We start from the raw sequence: 16,356 nt of genomic DNA on the forward strand, positions 1-16,356 counted from the left end.
TAAAACTGTAAATGATGTTTTACGACTTAACCCTGATTTAAGCATCTCCGCATCCCTGACCTTTCTGCCAGATGGCTCTCTCTTCATGATATTTGTTCATTAATTTTGTCTTATAAAGCCCTTAGATCCAAAGAGAACAACTGCAGTTAATCTCAGATAAAGTTAAACACAGCTGGATTCTCTCACTATTTGCACTGCATGATATTTAGGCAATCATGTGAAATGGAATTGAATTTTATTTTTATTTTATTGTCTGCTTCCTAAAGCTGGTTCTCGTTGTATTTTAATCTTTCCTTCACTCATTTAGGATTGAATTCAATTTTTTTTATAAAGTGTTTAACACATCAGATTATTAAAAATTAGCTGCTACTTAAGCTGCTGTTTGCAGGCATGTCAACCTTATGCCTGCAAACGTTTCAGAAAAGGCATGGTGAAGTGCTGAACTTTACTAGATAGAATTATAAATGGTGTTCTTGTTCTCTTAGATAAAGCATCTTGCACATCAAAAAATATCTGAAAGCATTCAAGGTTACTGTAATAAAATAACAAATGCTTATCCTGTTAGGAGAAATTTGAACTTGAGTAAAATCGTTGTCCATTAATGTGAATTTCAGATTAATAGCCTTTCAGGTTTTATTTTGAAGGGTAAGCCTTACATCCGGTTATTGCTGTACCTTGTCACAGCTTTGGAAGGCTGCAGGTCAGGTGCCTCCTGACGTCAGCTCCAGTAACCCTAGCAGGCTGTTAGCAGAGCAGCAGGTCGAGGGTCCTCAACTGAAACCTGGAAAAGGAAAATCTCTGGTTCCAAAAACCAAACACTGGCAAAGACTTTTAGTTCACGCCATTTATTGACCGATGTCACACATGTCAGAGGACAAACAGAGGATACACTGCATGAAAAAAACAAAGAACAGACAGGCAAATTATATTAAAACAAAATAACAAAACATTTACAAGCCAAAGTAACTTGGCAGAGGAGCAGTTCGTGATTTATCTTGACCTAGTTGTAGAAAGCAATAGGAAGCCTTGCAGTGCATTGGGTGGGATTCGAATGGAAAGTTAAACTGTGGAGGGCCAGAGGCAGCAGAGAAAAACAGAGAAACAAAACAGGAGTTTTCATGCATCTTAGCTACAGAAATGATGTGATGAAACAGCATGTTTGCACATTGTTGATGCATTAGATATACAGCATTTTCCCTCTAGCGGCCAGTGTAGAAACATTTAATCGACCCAGGTCGGACTTAAGAAGCAAATTATTAAGCTCAGGGACCTTTAAGACCTTTGCTTCACGAAAGCTTATTTTTTCTTTCAGGTATGTGTGATTTATCAACTGTATTTTTTGAAGTTTAAGCCCATATTATAAAATCATCAATTCTTTGCTCCCTACATATAGATGTTGTGTATCTAATACATGTGGGTGAGGCAGCAAACTACCTCTAACCCAGGAGCCAGATTGAAGACAGATAAAAATCACATTTTTTTTGGCCTCTAGGTAAACAGGGAGGTCAACAGCATCCAGTTCCCCATTCCTCCCATGCACTCCAAGGGTGGTCGAAGGTGTCCTTTGCTAACATATGACTAAGACAAACCCTTAAATGAGACAATAGATTCAAAACCTTTCATGAAAAGAGGGATTTTGGCAAATTTTTACAAAGGTATCTCCTCAGGTGTTGCCAAGGAAGAGCAGCACGCCTCGGACCGGAAGGAAGACTACAACATTCAAGAGGCGGGGTGTCACATGGTGATGAGACACCCAAATAAGGAAGGATTAAAGCTGCAGCACGGGCTATTATTGTGACGGTCATAAGATAGCAACAGCGGTTCAATGATCCTCATGGGGGTGGGTTTTAACTAATGCTCGATGCACAGCTTTACGAACATTAACAAACACTTTTAAATGATCCATGCCTCTAAAAAAAAAAAAAAACTTCAGAGGGAATCACTGTAACTGATATAACTGCAGTATGTTAGACGTTGCTCGGGTGAATTTGTGCCACAACTAACTTCCCCCTTCTCTTTCCTGCACCTGCTTGACTTTTACTTTCAGCTGCTCCGTGTTGCCGCAAACTGTCACTTTACATTTTTTTGTTGTTTACGTGTGCATCACTTATGTCAGACGGGCAGAAAAAAGTAACCATCTGTCACATTCATCACCACGGGGAGGACGTTTGCATATTGCCGTAACATTCTGTTGTTTTTCTGCATATCCGATGTAATATTGCTGTGCTGTCGAACTTTAACTCACTGGAAGGTGAATGATTATGACGCCTGTTATGGCCTTAAATATCACTACAGCTCACCTAGCTCTGAAGTATCAGTAGAGCATGTTTGTATTTGTGTGTACCTGTCTAGATCACCTATTTTCTGATATATTCCAGAGAATTTTAAAGACCTTGTTAGGGATAAAAACCAGTTCTAACATGGTGGGCACTGTTTTAGGGGTTAGGCTTAGTGTTATGGTTCAGTTAAGCTGTGGTTAAGCTTAGCTTTAAGAGTATACTGGTAATGGTTTGGGTTGGTGATGTTGGCGAGGCGTATATGGAATTACTAGAACAAACAAAAAATCCTTATATATTTAGAAATACAATCTTTTATGTGTTTCTCTGATAAAAGGAAGAGGAAGGTCAACAAAGTGCACTCTTTGGAAAGCAAAGCCACTGAAACATTCAAGAACAAGGTGGTGATATTTCAGCATGTCTACTATAGGTTTGCAAGAGTGTGTGCTGTTAGGTGAGCTAAGGTATCAAGGCCCAAGTCTTCTGGAGCAGGTTTTTGGGGCGTCCTCTGCTTGGATCATCACTGCTGGCTGACCCCCATCTGCTGGTGGTCGGGCCCAGGCTCCCCCTCCATGTCAGCGTGGTAGTGCTCAAAGCTGTCATCTTCGATGTCTGGAAGACCTAGCAGCTGGAACAGAATAGAAAATCCATTTACTGTCCCACAATGGGGAAACTGGGGTGTTACAGCAGCAAAAGATTATAGCAACAGGGGTCACTGAAAGGTGGACCTTAAAAAGTGTACAAAAATAACAGAATAAGGGACAAAAGCAAATAAAAGCTAACAAACAAAGAGGGGAACATATTATTGGTATCAGACTTGTGTTTTTAACAAACTGTGAAAGCAAAAATGTAATTACCTTCAAAACCCCAAAAGGTGACAATTAATCCTATTGTTACAATGACAATTTTAACTATTCCTCATTACAGTTTTAGTGTTTGTCATCCACAGCATTAGTTTTTGACCTTTCAAAGTAAAAGGAGATTTCCACAAGTTTGTTGACCAAATCATGTAAGCTACACTATAAAAATGATATTAAAATTAGTAAAAAATAATTAAAAAAAAGTTTATTTACCCTAAATTTGAACGGAATAAGTATTATTATATAAGTATATTTAGCTTTAAAATACGATTATTTGATTGCATATGCTTGAAAGAGAGAGATTGGAGATTAGATTGTTGTTTTTTTTAAATGTAAATTGTCTAATTCCATCGTCAAAGTGCCTTACTTGCATGCTCAATTCAAGAAAAAATGAACTAAATTTAATAAAATTACAAAATTACTAACTTAGATTAAAATTTTTTGCAGTGCAGGCTTTCTTTCAGCAGGCTGACAAGGCAGTGTCCAGCAGCATGTAGGAGAGGGGCAGAACCATATTTCACAAAATGCTGGAGAAAACTCAGGTTACTCTGGCACCTTCTCAAATGATTTTAAAGCTTAGCAAATGTATTATAAACCACTTTAACAATATTGTAGTAACATTTCCAAATTATTTTTTACCCTGATAAAGGAAACCGGCCCTTCCTTAAATGCTTTAGGTGTAACAATTAGAGGAATTCAACTCTTAATGATTCAAATTATTTTATTCTTAATGTTAACTTGACTAAATAAATCCTCAGATTTATGTTATAATTAGTTTTTATTGATCTGAGATTGTTTTTTATTTAACAAATGAAACCCTTAACGTATTTCAACAAGAAGACTGATGTTTAATTTGGCGAGTCGTTATTCTTATTTATCCTGGCCTAGCATCTCTACGGTTCCACTCTACGAATTCTGGGAAGAAATTATGACAGAAAATCTTTATCACGATCTAAATGTAAAAATCGATGAGTTCCTGGTAAAATATCATCTTTAACCTCTTACACCCTAAGGGGGTATAAATAAATTTCTGCCTGACAAAAACACACAAAAGTAAATAACTTATAGCCTCACAGCTATTAGATTTAAGAAGAAACTTTTGGTACGTCTGTAAAGGTAAGATGTCATAGAATGGTTTTCTGGTGTCAGCACCATTGTAGCTTTGACCCTGTCTGAAATATTAGGGACAAAATACAAAATATTTTGCATTTTTTGAACCTCGCCAAAATTTTCTTTGAAATAAACATTGTAAAACACTACCAAAATATTATTTATAGCACAAAAAAGTAGTACAGACTTTTAAATCTAAATGTTGTGTAAAAATATACCAAATTTGGACTCAATCAGATGAATCATATTTATTTTAGAATGGTATTAGTGAGAAATTTCTTAGGCGGAGGGGCCATTTTGGCACATTTATCCAAAAATGTCACCAAACTGTGCCAAATGTGTTTTTTACATCAATACTGGGGGTTTGGTAGAATTACGAGGTCACGTAGCAGCTGGACCCACCGGTGGGTCCGTAGGGTTCAAGGGGTTAATTCATTCCAGATAGAGTAAAATAAACTGAAGCTAGTACAACAACATAAAAGAAAAAAGCATATTAGCGTATGTTTGCTATCCGGTTTATCAAACCAAAACCCTGTTTATGTAAACACCACCTTAACCTTAAACCTAATGTTCTTCTTGAACTTGTTGGTAAAATCGTTGGCACTTCTTTTTTCTTTAACCAGCTGATTTATTTTGACTTTCATTACAGTCTGGTATGTTTTCAGGCTTAATAGTATCTTAAATATTCAACAAGTTTAAAATGATCTTATGTTTTAAGTCAGTTTTAAATACAGGAAAGGATTAATGGATGAAGATATAATTCTTTCAAAGGTATTTTGTTTAACGCTCCCTCTGCATTTTAAAAGTGCAAGAAAAAACAACTTTAATCCTTCTGATATTATATAAGGTAACAAATACCATGAAAAATATGCTAATAAAAAAAAAAAAAACATTCTAAAAAAATAAAAAGAATGTCTAAATATATAAATCATCTGTCGTAATGCAGATCATATTAAAAAAAATCATAAAAAGTCTTAAATTTAAGATCATATTTCAGATCCTTGAGGTAATTCCCCATGGTGTTGTTTAGTCACAGAGAGAACAAACTCAATGAAGTCAAACTGAGCCAGCCACAGCAAACAGAAGCTACTGTGCTGCTACTGCAGCAGCAGGGTGTTAAAAATTAAACCTTTATTCATGCTCTTAGTCTCTTACAGGCCTGAAGGACGTAAAGACTTTCTCCAACACCTCCAGCAGAGTCTTCTTCCCACAAGAGGAAATGTAGTCCTGGGCCAGCTGCAGAAAGGGAAGGCAGTCCTCGCTCTCGCTCCAAACATGCTGCACGCACACAGGCAAACTCTGATTAATGACACGCCTCCCATGAAGCACAATTTTAACTGCAACATGATATTAATAAGGTAGAGGGTTAGAACGGGTCACTAGCACAGATACTGAGTTCTCTACAATAATATCTACAATTTCTTGATAGATAACCTTTTTTTATTCTTAAATGCACCTTTACTTCATAATCACCATCCCTTTGTTTTAACTGATGCTTTTACTCTTAAAGGTATATTGGAGGATGTCCTTTTTCTGGGTGGATCATCAAAATAAGTGGTCCTCATAACTGTCAATCATTCTGGTGATATGTTACATAAGGCTGTCCTACGTGTCTGACATAGTGAAAAAATTGCAAACAAGCTTGTATGAGCGATGCAAACAACTTTTAAACAGAGCGTGCACGAGGAGAAATGGGCTTGTGCATGCTCTCACACATGTTTTAATAGTTGTTCCCTCTCAGGAGCAGGTACAGGGTTGTGCATGTGCATTTTTTTTAGGTGCAATTCATGAAAATCCCCCACTATACCTTTAATGTAAAATATGTAACTTTTTGTTGTTTTTGCCTCTCTTCTTATCCATATACAGCTGATTATAAATGTATTATTACACCTTAAACATGTTAAGGATAAAGACTTCTTTTTATTTCATTGACTAACACAAAGTGGAGGATAATTGCGAAGCGAAGGGCAAGAGATCCAAAGTGTCAAGAATTAAAATCTAATAAATATGACATTAGTAATCAGTCCCTTCTTATACGTAGCTAAGATTTACTTCCATCAGATACATTTGTGAGCAGAGTCCCCCCCTTTTTGTCTGCTTCATATTTTGTCCCAATAGCCATGCTTGGAACACAGTGAACAAGTGGAAAAAGGTTCTCTGGTTTAATTAGACCAAACTTTTCAACTTTTTAAACACTGCAACCTGCAGAAAACATTGCAGCTGTAAACAATGGTGGCAGCATCATTACTTTCTTAAGCATGGCCGAGGAAAGTGAGTTTAGTTGTTTGGAAGCTGGATGGATTGTAAATGCTAAAAGGTAACTTGTTAAAGGCAGAATCAGGCTAAGAAGTGGGGCGGAGTTTAGCCTCCCAGCAGGACGATGACCCAAAACATAGAGCAGGAACTGCAAAGGAAGACTTGAAAATCAATGTTCACAGGTGCTCTCTGTCCAACCTGAGTAAGCTAAATATATTTAGCATAGAAGAACGTGAAAATATTTCTGTCTCAAGATGTTCTGTGAGACATTAATTCTGCTTCTCCGCTGGGAGATGTGACCCCTTCCAACAAACACAAGGAATCTCCACTAACCACAGATATCAGATCCAAGAGTACCGAGATGATTAAACCAAACTTCCCTTTGCTTAGTAGACTTTCCTTTAATCAGAGTCTAAAGGCCAGACTGTTAGGTTATCTATTATCAATGGTATTAAGGTGTCCAGTCACGCTTGCAGGAGAAACTATGGCACAGGTTACCCAGTGCTGAAAACGTCTGAGGGCTTTTATTCTGACACACAGTAGGCCAGAAGGAAGACTTAAAATATGCTCCTCTAAGACCATTTAGTATCACCTGTTATAATAAAAAATAAATATTTCATTGGGTATTAATTATCATAAAGAATAAATATCAAAATGTAATCCATGACTGTATATTACTCATTGTCTAACCTTTTGTTGACGTTTAGCTCTGATGATACAGCCCAACACAGTAATAAACAGAGCCCCGACTGGAACAAGATAAAGAGTTAAAGACAAATAAACCTTCTATATTTTAACCTTTCTTCACATTTATGGATCACATATATAATTAAGATCAAGACAACATTTTCTAATCTTAATTAGACAGTTTTTACATGTGTTGATTCTAAAGAGAAATTAGTTCTGGTCACCTTAAAATAGCATAGAATGATTCTATCTAATATATCGTGTCAAATTTAAATGTCTTATGGGTAATATCGAGTTGAAATTTTCAGCTTTTATGTATCGTAGAAAAGCATACGGTTGGTTTTTTGTGAAAATGAGGTAGTGCCTTTTTGAGTGGCCTTAAAATGTTGTTTTTTTTCTCCATAAATCACAATAAACTACAATGTGTAAAAGGTTAATAATGACATTTCTGAGAGAATAAATGCGTTTATATTCTTTCTGTTATATCACTCCTCTGCATCCGATCCGTCCCAGACTTGGGATCCTACTGTAATCTACATCCAGCAGCTAATTTTATTTTTGGCTTTGGATTTGTACTGTAGTAATTTAAAGTTTTATTTTTCAAATTCTTTTATAATACATCATTAAAATAAAGACACAACTAAATACAGATAGGCACAATGTACTCAGATTATGCTCTGAGCATATCCCATTACTACAATCAATATAATGGACAGAACGTAAAACATTCAATTCACTCAGAAAAGTCTTTAATAATTTTATACGATGTAGTTTAGCCTTCGTTGATGTTTTAAGGATATGAATAATTACATTCAGCAGTTTAATTCTATTATTTATGGCAACCCGGATGAATTTCTTGCATGTGTGTTATGGCTCGGGCAGCATCTCCATAATTTCCCATTAATGCCAAATGACCTGCCTATATCACAATTATTTTTTTCCAATACGTCTGCACTCCTTTTGATCATCTTTAAGTCCAAAATACCTAGATATATAACGATATTTTGTCACTGAAAAGAGTTTCTCTACATCCAAGAATCAGAATAATCAGATCTGTTACGGAAAATATAACAATGGAGCGTTTTAAGATTTTTGAACAGGGATTTTAGCAGAAGTGGTGTTTTGGTGAGGTGCCACCAATGGGATTTCTATGTAGGGCTTCATATCATTTTGCATGGGCTCTGATGTCAGGGGGCCGGTGACAGGTTGCTATTGCAGCAAGTTTGAGACTGCACAGCTGTGAACTCTGACTGTTTGGCTGTGCATGTAGGAGAGGATGAGTACATGAGACGAAGAGCTGCACAGACATCTGACATGGATTAGATTACAGAGAAGGAGAGGACTGTAAGTCAGCAGGGAGGACTTAAAGAGTAAGGAGAAGACTACAGGGGAAAGTGATAGATATCATACAAAGGATGTGCTGTTGTTTAGTTTGCTTTTTGATTACAATCTGCTTCTTTAACAGTGTTTGATAATGCAGACAAATGATTCAGCTACATTACATCAGCCGCAATCTACAAGTCCCACTGTGGTCCTGCTCTGCTGTCTGTGGGAGCGTCCAGACGAGGTGTGCAAACACAAAAGAGGCACGGTCTGTGTGACATAATGTGTTATTGACTGAACAGACGTCCCGACTCCTGGGTCATCTCCATCTGCTCCCGCCCTATTGGCCATGTCAGAGAGCGGGGGAGCAGGAGGAGGAGGGAGAGCAGATTGGGCTTCTGGGACTTTAGGACTCATAACTCCACCACTGCATCACATGGCTGTAGGATAAAGCAAGCTCTTAGAAAACAGTTTGTGCCTGATCCAAGCTGTGCTGCATTTACCACTAGGATATTTAGCTTATAGAAGATTTGTGCATCAAGAACATATTTTGAAAGCAGTCTAACATCAAGGCCTCTTCTTATGTGCTACTGGGAATGAGTTCAAGGAAGCATCTGATATGAATCTATACTTAAGTTTTCGGAAATCTAACTTGTTTTGATGTATTTGATGATAAAATACATAAAAACAAGCTTTCATTAAGCTATAGGCAAATATATCTATTTCACCAATCATGAGACTAGCAATGAAATCGACTAGATTCTATTTATGAAGAGCTTTACAACAACAGACTGATTGATGTGCTGTGCAAAATTAAATAAAATTACAAAATAGTAATAATAAGGAGGAAAAAAAAGAAAGAAAGCAGATAAAATACAGACATATAAGTGGAATAAAAAAATCTGTCTTTCTTTCTGGTTGTATGTCTGTCTATATCTTTCTATATCTATCTATCTATCTATTTATTATCTATATATATATATATATAGATATAGATATATATATATATATATATATATATATATATATATATATATATATATATATATATATATATATATATATATAGATATAGATATAGATATAGATATAGATATAGATATATGTGTGTGTATCCATCTATCCTATCTATCCTTTCTGTCTGTCTGTCTATATCTATCTATCTATCTATATATATATATATATATATGATCCTCTTTGGAAAACCTCAGAAACTGTGCATCTTTTTGCAGATGATGCACTTCTGTTACCTTGGGGATTTTCTGCAGTAAGGCAGGCCTATCTGGTCTATTAAGGAAAATAAAAAGCGCAGCTCTTAATTTGCAGGTCTGTCTGCATTACAACCATCACCTATGAGTTTCCATGAGGACAAAAAGCTTAGAGACCTCAAATCAGAGCCACTGCTTCAACACACTAAAAGAGTCATCCTCCCCCAGCCTACGCAGCCCTGAACAGAGAGCCACATCGATATTAAAACTAACAGTTTAAGCTGGCCATCAATTTCTGCAGGTAATAATAAGGAAAACATAAGAGTGAAAGATGCAAAGGTAGACTATAATGACATCATAGCAGGTCCCCCTCCCTCCCCTCTCATCCCACTTCCATCATTACTTCCCACCCAGCCCATACACCTACAGAAACACACACATTAGCCAAGTTGAGGCCCTGCAGATTCTCACTCACAAAGCTGTCGGTGCCGCCGGGACACAGCACATAGAAAGACACCCCGGGCTCTGCGTAGAAGTCCAGCCTCCTCTCGTCGTTTTCCTCGGCGAAGATCAGGTCGAACGGGTTCCCGGAGCACCACTTCTCCGCCGCCTCCACCAGATGCTTGAACTCCATCCTCTGCTGTCCTGTCTGCCGTGTTCCTGACTCCCCCTCCGCCTGCTCTCTCTCTCTTTAGCCGTCGCGGCGATGATGCTCAAGACGCAAAGATCAGCAGCATCAGCAGCCTCCGCTATGGCGCATCTCCTCTAGCGCAGCGTCTGCACGGCACCGGCGGACAGCAGGGAAGGTTTCTGCGCTCTGCTGCTCTGCACAGGGCCCACCGATGGATGGATGGATGGATGGATGGATGGATGGATGGATGGATGGATGAGCTGATATCTCAGAGACCCATTCCTCTCTCTCTTCCTCACCACGTTATGAAATCACACCGTCAGTCTCATGCATGCACACGCACTGATAAAAGTAACGGCGCGATCGCAAACAGCAAAGATTTGCGCACTCCTATAGACTCACATTTCACTGCTACAAATACTAAATATGTAGAAAAAAAGGAATAAGAAAAGCAAAAATGGAAGATGACGCCTTTGGAATAATTTCAAATAAAGAAATTCATCTAAATATTTATTCAAACATGATTAATGATCAATTTGATATGAATAGGCCTTATATAATAAACAAAACAACTATTTCCAATAAGCTTTGGGAGCCAGTCCCCCTGGCCCTGGTCACTGTTATTCACCCTGTAACACAGCAAAAATATTCAATAGTAGGACGGTTTTCTTCAAATAATTGTACTTTCCTTTGATTTTTAGGAGTTAAGACAATTTGCAGATGGAATAAGATAATTTGTGTTTAAAATAAAACAAAAAACTATGTGCTAAATATCTGATTATCCTGTCTAAGAGCGGAAATATCAATTCCATTGGAAGGTCATCTCATTTAAGGGCAAATGCATTTGTTTCAAGAATGCTTTTACTTTTTAGATCTTTTTTTGCAGCTCTGTAAAATACTTCCTTTGAAATGCAATTTATGCAATAAGAGAAGAGACTGTTACTGATGTCCCTTGGATCAGTTTAATAGTTTGCCTAGATAATTTACCTTAACAAATCATCTAATTTAAGCCAGCTTTAAACTTAAGCCACACTAAGATTGAATCACAGTTTTTGCCTGTTAAATCAGAAGTGTGCAACCTTGACTTTATGGCTCACTTAACATACTAAACAATGCACGCTTGCATGGGTTTCAAAATGTTTTACTAATAGAAATGAGAAGAGCATGCCACCCCCTTCACTCAACCTTAAATTGAATCCATTGCTGCTGATTAGCTACATCTAACTAGTAAATAGAGCCAATTTGTTTGCAATAAAATCTCAGTATAAGCCAGGTTGTTTCTGTAAAGGTTATTTTTTTAGTGGTTCTTCTTATTTTTCATGAAAATCCTTCTCTTAACTACCAGAGCCAAGTTTTCAGTCATATTCATTTGGAATTTTTTTCTTTTTAACACAAGGTTTAAAAAGCTTATAAACAACTTTTAGACTTTTTTTTATTTTTAAAACCTAAAACTGTAAATAGAATATTGGTTCTTTAAAAATGACCAAAACAATCCCATAAAGGAAATATGAATTGCCTTTTAACATTAATTTGTGTCTCTAAAGGACTTTATTGGGCTACACTGGTAGAAAATGTCACTGGGATGCTCCCTGGTTTACATCAAAGCATATACCATTCTAAAAATGGCCTAGTCAAAGAACAGACCTAAATTAATTGTGGATTTGTGGCTTGGTGCAGATGCTGATTCAGCCACTTCAATTGCAGTGAACTGTATTTTAGTTACAACCAGAGACAGAAAGGTGCTTATGTATAGTGTTGCACTGATGCCATTTTTTGGGCCCGATGCCTGACTGTGCAGTATCGGCTGATACCAATACCATCTGTTTGGAATTGATGTGTGTGTGTATAATGAAGAACTGCATTTTGGATGTAAAATAATTGTCATCGTGGCTTTGTCAAGCTGCTGACTACCTTTGTGAAGCAGGAAAAATACTAATACAAAGTGAATCCAGTACAACTTTATATTGCCTACCTGGAATGGGTGACAATAGTTGAATAAACTTTTAGCTCTCAGAGTGGTATTGGTGCCCTATTTGTTGGTAGTCGGTGATATCGATACCACCATTTTAGTGCAGTATTGGAGCCCTGTCCACATAGGCGGATCTACTGGGGTGGCATAGGGTGGCAACTGCCACCCTAAATGACAGCCTTGCCACCCCAGCTGCCACCCCAGTTGGCGGTAGGGGTGGCGAGGCTTATAAATTATGGATCATTTGAGAATTACGACTGCTAATTTCTAATGTCGGACTGCAGTGAATGCAGCACGAGATGACGCGAGAGTGACTGAGACTGATTGTTTTGAAAACCGAATGGGGCAAAGCGAGGGAGCCAGGGGTGATGGGGAGAGGAGAAACGGGATGAAAAAGGTGAAAACTGATCAACCATCTATTGAGAAATGAAATCATAATGAGAGCACAATGTTGCTAGCATAGCTGCAAGGCTGATTTTGAGATGATAAAAATCAGGTTGCAGAACGTTATTTCTCTATCTATGATGTTAGTTAGGCCTGACGTCTCAGCCTCATAAAGACATATTTGCGGTCAACTATGACAGAAAAGAGACGATCAACTTTGGTTGAACTCAAATCCAAACGCACAAAGGCATTGGATCTAAATAAATTTGTGAAGCGTTTTGCTGAGCAACGTTGAAATCACTGCATTCAGCTGTTATAGTCATGTTAACTTTATGTTATGCTCTCTGGTGAGCCTTTACAGAGCTGTTACATTTTGTTTTGGCACCTGAGAAAATCTGATATTTCCTTTAATAAAAGCAAAAGTGTTAAAAGTTAAAATGTGATACTGGTGTGAATCCTGCTTAATATGAAGCAGTGTTGTTGTTTCTTTTTTGTATATATAGTATGAAATTATCCAGAAATGACCTGTATGAACCTACTCACAAGCAAAATGTATTTTTATGTTGCTTCTTTTCAGATTTGTGGAGATTTTGATGTAACATACAGAACCCGCCTTTTTGTTGATTTGTTGATACAGCAGTATGGAGGACCAACTCTGCCATATTTAAAAATAAATACATAAATAAATAAATGCTCAATAAATAAATAAGCATAGAATTGATTGCAACAACAAATAAATGTAAGTAGAAATTAAATTATACAGCTAGTCATAAAGGTATATAACTCTTTTAATTGGCTTCTTTATTTCTTTGCCTTTTCAATATTTACCTTATTTATTTTTTTGTCATTTACTATCTTCAACTTCATTTTTTCATTACTTATATTTTTAAGTATTTATGTGCATGTTATCATATTTTTGTCTGTTTTATTCTTCCTTTGTATTTTTTTACCCTAATTATTTCTTCGCCGCTATTTCTTTCTGCCTGCCCTCTTTACATTTCTGGCTGCCATTATAATATAATTTCTAATTACATTTATTTGTTGATTGTACTTTTGGTGGCAATTAATTGTATGCTTATTTATTTATTGAGCATTTATTTATTTCTGTATTTATTTTTAAATATGGCAGAGTTGGTCCTCCATATTCAGCTCTATCTACAGCATTTACATGCATGCAATGTCCCTTTCATGTTGCCTTAACTGCTGTATGTCAAATTACTGAGGAACAAATGGGGTAAATGTGTGTTCAGAGTAAACATTACATAGATGTCCAGTACCTTGTTCGGGTGCCTTGACCCATTTATTTCTACTGTGTAGTTCTGCTCACTTTAGTACAGCTCAGTCCATAGATCTCTGATGGGGAACTTTTTCTTTCTATAGTTTCTTCTTGGTCAAATGCTGCAAAGCTGCCTCTCTGACAGTCAATCTCACACATCTGCGACTCAGCACCTGTGTCTTACCTTAATACCTTTCCTGTCATAAGGCCCCTCTAGAAGTAGTGTTATCATTCTTCTATCTCCTATTAAGTGAGATCTCATTGTACGATGTATTATTAATATGAACTGTTTCACATGAAACACCAAACTGTGATAACTGTGATTAAATTCAGTGTAAACAAATACCATATCTTGCCACCCCTAAAAAATTCCTGCCCCCCTCTTGCCACCCCATAAATATTTTTCTAGATCCGCCCCTGCCTGTCCGATACTGGTATCGGTATCGGTGCAACACTAATTATATCCAGGAAAAAAGAAACACTTTTACAGGAATGTAGACTGTTGGAGTCTTTCTTTTTTCTCTCTCTCTCCTCGCTCTCCAGCGTCCTGACCACCAGATGGCAGAGAGTAACCACGGGAACGTGTCTATATCCAGGAACTCCAGCAAACTGCAAATATCTAGGTTCCGCTGTACTCTTCAAAATAAAAGCACTGCAAATTTCAGACGATAATAATTGTCGTCATAGTCTACTAGTTGAAAGGTAAACAAAAGCAGATGTATTTTCTGTGAATTCATGGTGTCTTTTCATACTTTAAACAGAGATCAGTAAAATGAGTTATGATTTGTGTTTGATAACATAGTATCAAAAATACTATTATAAAAAATACTATTATAAAAAATTTATCTTTTTATTTTAATCAACATCAATCAGTTTTTTTTTCTCTTAATATTTCAAATCATCAATACTATAGGATACAGGGATTATAACTATCCTATCGTGGATGGATGGAGGATGGATGGATGGATGGATGGATGGATGGATGGATGGATGGATGGATGGATGGATGGATGGATGGATGGATGGATGGATGGATGGATGGATGGATGGATGGATGGATGGATGGATGGATTTTCAAGCTGACTCTGTCAGCCATTTTTATTCAGTCTTAAGTCAGGGACTGCTGACCCTGCATGTGCTGTAAGGATCTCGTCTGCCATCATCTGCCGGATTGACAGCATCATGGCAAATTACTTTGAAAAGCTCAACAAGCTACTTAAGAAGGTCGGCTCTGTTCTACTAACTCCTCTAAAACCTCTGGACATGCTTTCACAAAGAAGAATTCTTCATAAAATGAGGGACATTATGAGCAACAGTGAGAATCCTTCTCAGAAGATTTTTATACAACAACAGTGTCTTCAGTCAGAGGCTTCTCTACACTCAGACAGACTGCTACAGGAGATCCTTCCTGCCTACAGCTGTTGATTTCTGAAAAATAAACCCTATGAGTTACTGCAACATGTAATTTTTCTTTGGGATTAATAAAGTATTTTTGGATTTAAACTGAATTCAATTTCTGTTTGACTTATCTCATTCTGCATGTTGCACAGCCAGCTGCCTTTTTCAACCATGCTTAACAGTAAGCAAACTAACCAAACTGGATGATTAGAAACATGACATGTAATGATGGGATAGTGCTGGATTTTTCCTGTCATGCCTCTCAACAACTGCTTTCTGTAACTTGGTTACTTGTATTCTCAGAGTTTACAAGAAATTAGTGCAAAACAAAAATGCATTCACACTATATATTTATATTCACAAAATCACACACATATGTATAATAAAAACCTGAATGTTACAAGTCAGTAATTAAGCTGAGTATTTAAAACTCATTATTTTGTTTTAAGGTAGTGCAGCATGTTCTTTGTTTCATGTACATGTATTTTTTATTATTTGTGCATTAATTAAACAACTAATTAGGGCTGAAACATTAATTGGATTAATCATGATTAATCGATTATTGAAATAATGGTAAACTAATTTACTAATCGATTGATCGTTAACTGGAGTAGAAATCCTCTAAAACATGATGTGTAGAAACCCACTAAGAGTAGTAATTATGCCAAGATTAAAAAAAATATATAGAAACATAGTGAATTCCGGTATTGAATGCAAAATGTTAATATATATATATATATATATATATATATATATATATATATATATATATATATATATATATATATATATATATATATATATATATATATATATATATATATATATATTTACAATCTGACAAAAACTTTTTTTTTAATCTTGAATTTCAAGATAAAAATATATTTTTTATCAGTCATTATGCTCTATCCAGAACTGAAGTGGAAAAGTTTTATTTTTAGTTTAATTTCGGAAAAGGTCTTCTTTGAGGAACCCTTG

The 16,356-nt window shown here is 36.5% G+C and overlaps 1 protein-coding gene across 1 annotated transcript; it reads right to left on the reverse strand.

The window, feature by feature from the left end:
• Nucleotides 1-2,608: 2,608 nt before the first annotated feature.
• Nucleotides 2,609-10,577, reverse strand: mturn (maturin, neural progenitor differentiation regulator homolog (Xenopus)). Its single transcript, XM_038300376.1, has 3 exons — nucleotides 10,196-10,577; nucleotides 5,402-5,524; nucleotides 2,609-2,904 (listed from the first exon to the last, which is right to left on the reverse strand). The coding sequence occupies exons 1-3, from the start codon at nucleotides 10,352-10,354 to the stop codon at nucleotides 2,797-2,799; spliced, it is 390 nt and encodes a 129-aa protein (XP_038156304.1). The 5' UTR covers nucleotides 10,355-10,577; the 3' UTR covers nucleotides 2,609-2,796.
• Nucleotides 10,578-16,356: the final 5,779 nt, after the last annotated feature.

The sequence above is a fragment of the Cyprinodon tularosa genome, unplaced genomic scaffold, assembly GCF_016077235.1.
Source record: "Cyprinodon tularosa strain WSP-4 unplaced genomic scaffold, ASM1607723v1 ctg449, whole genome shotgun sequence".
NCBI lineage: Eukaryota > Metazoa > Chordata > Actinopteri > Cyprinodontiformes > Cyprinodontidae > Cyprinodon > Cyprinodon tularosa.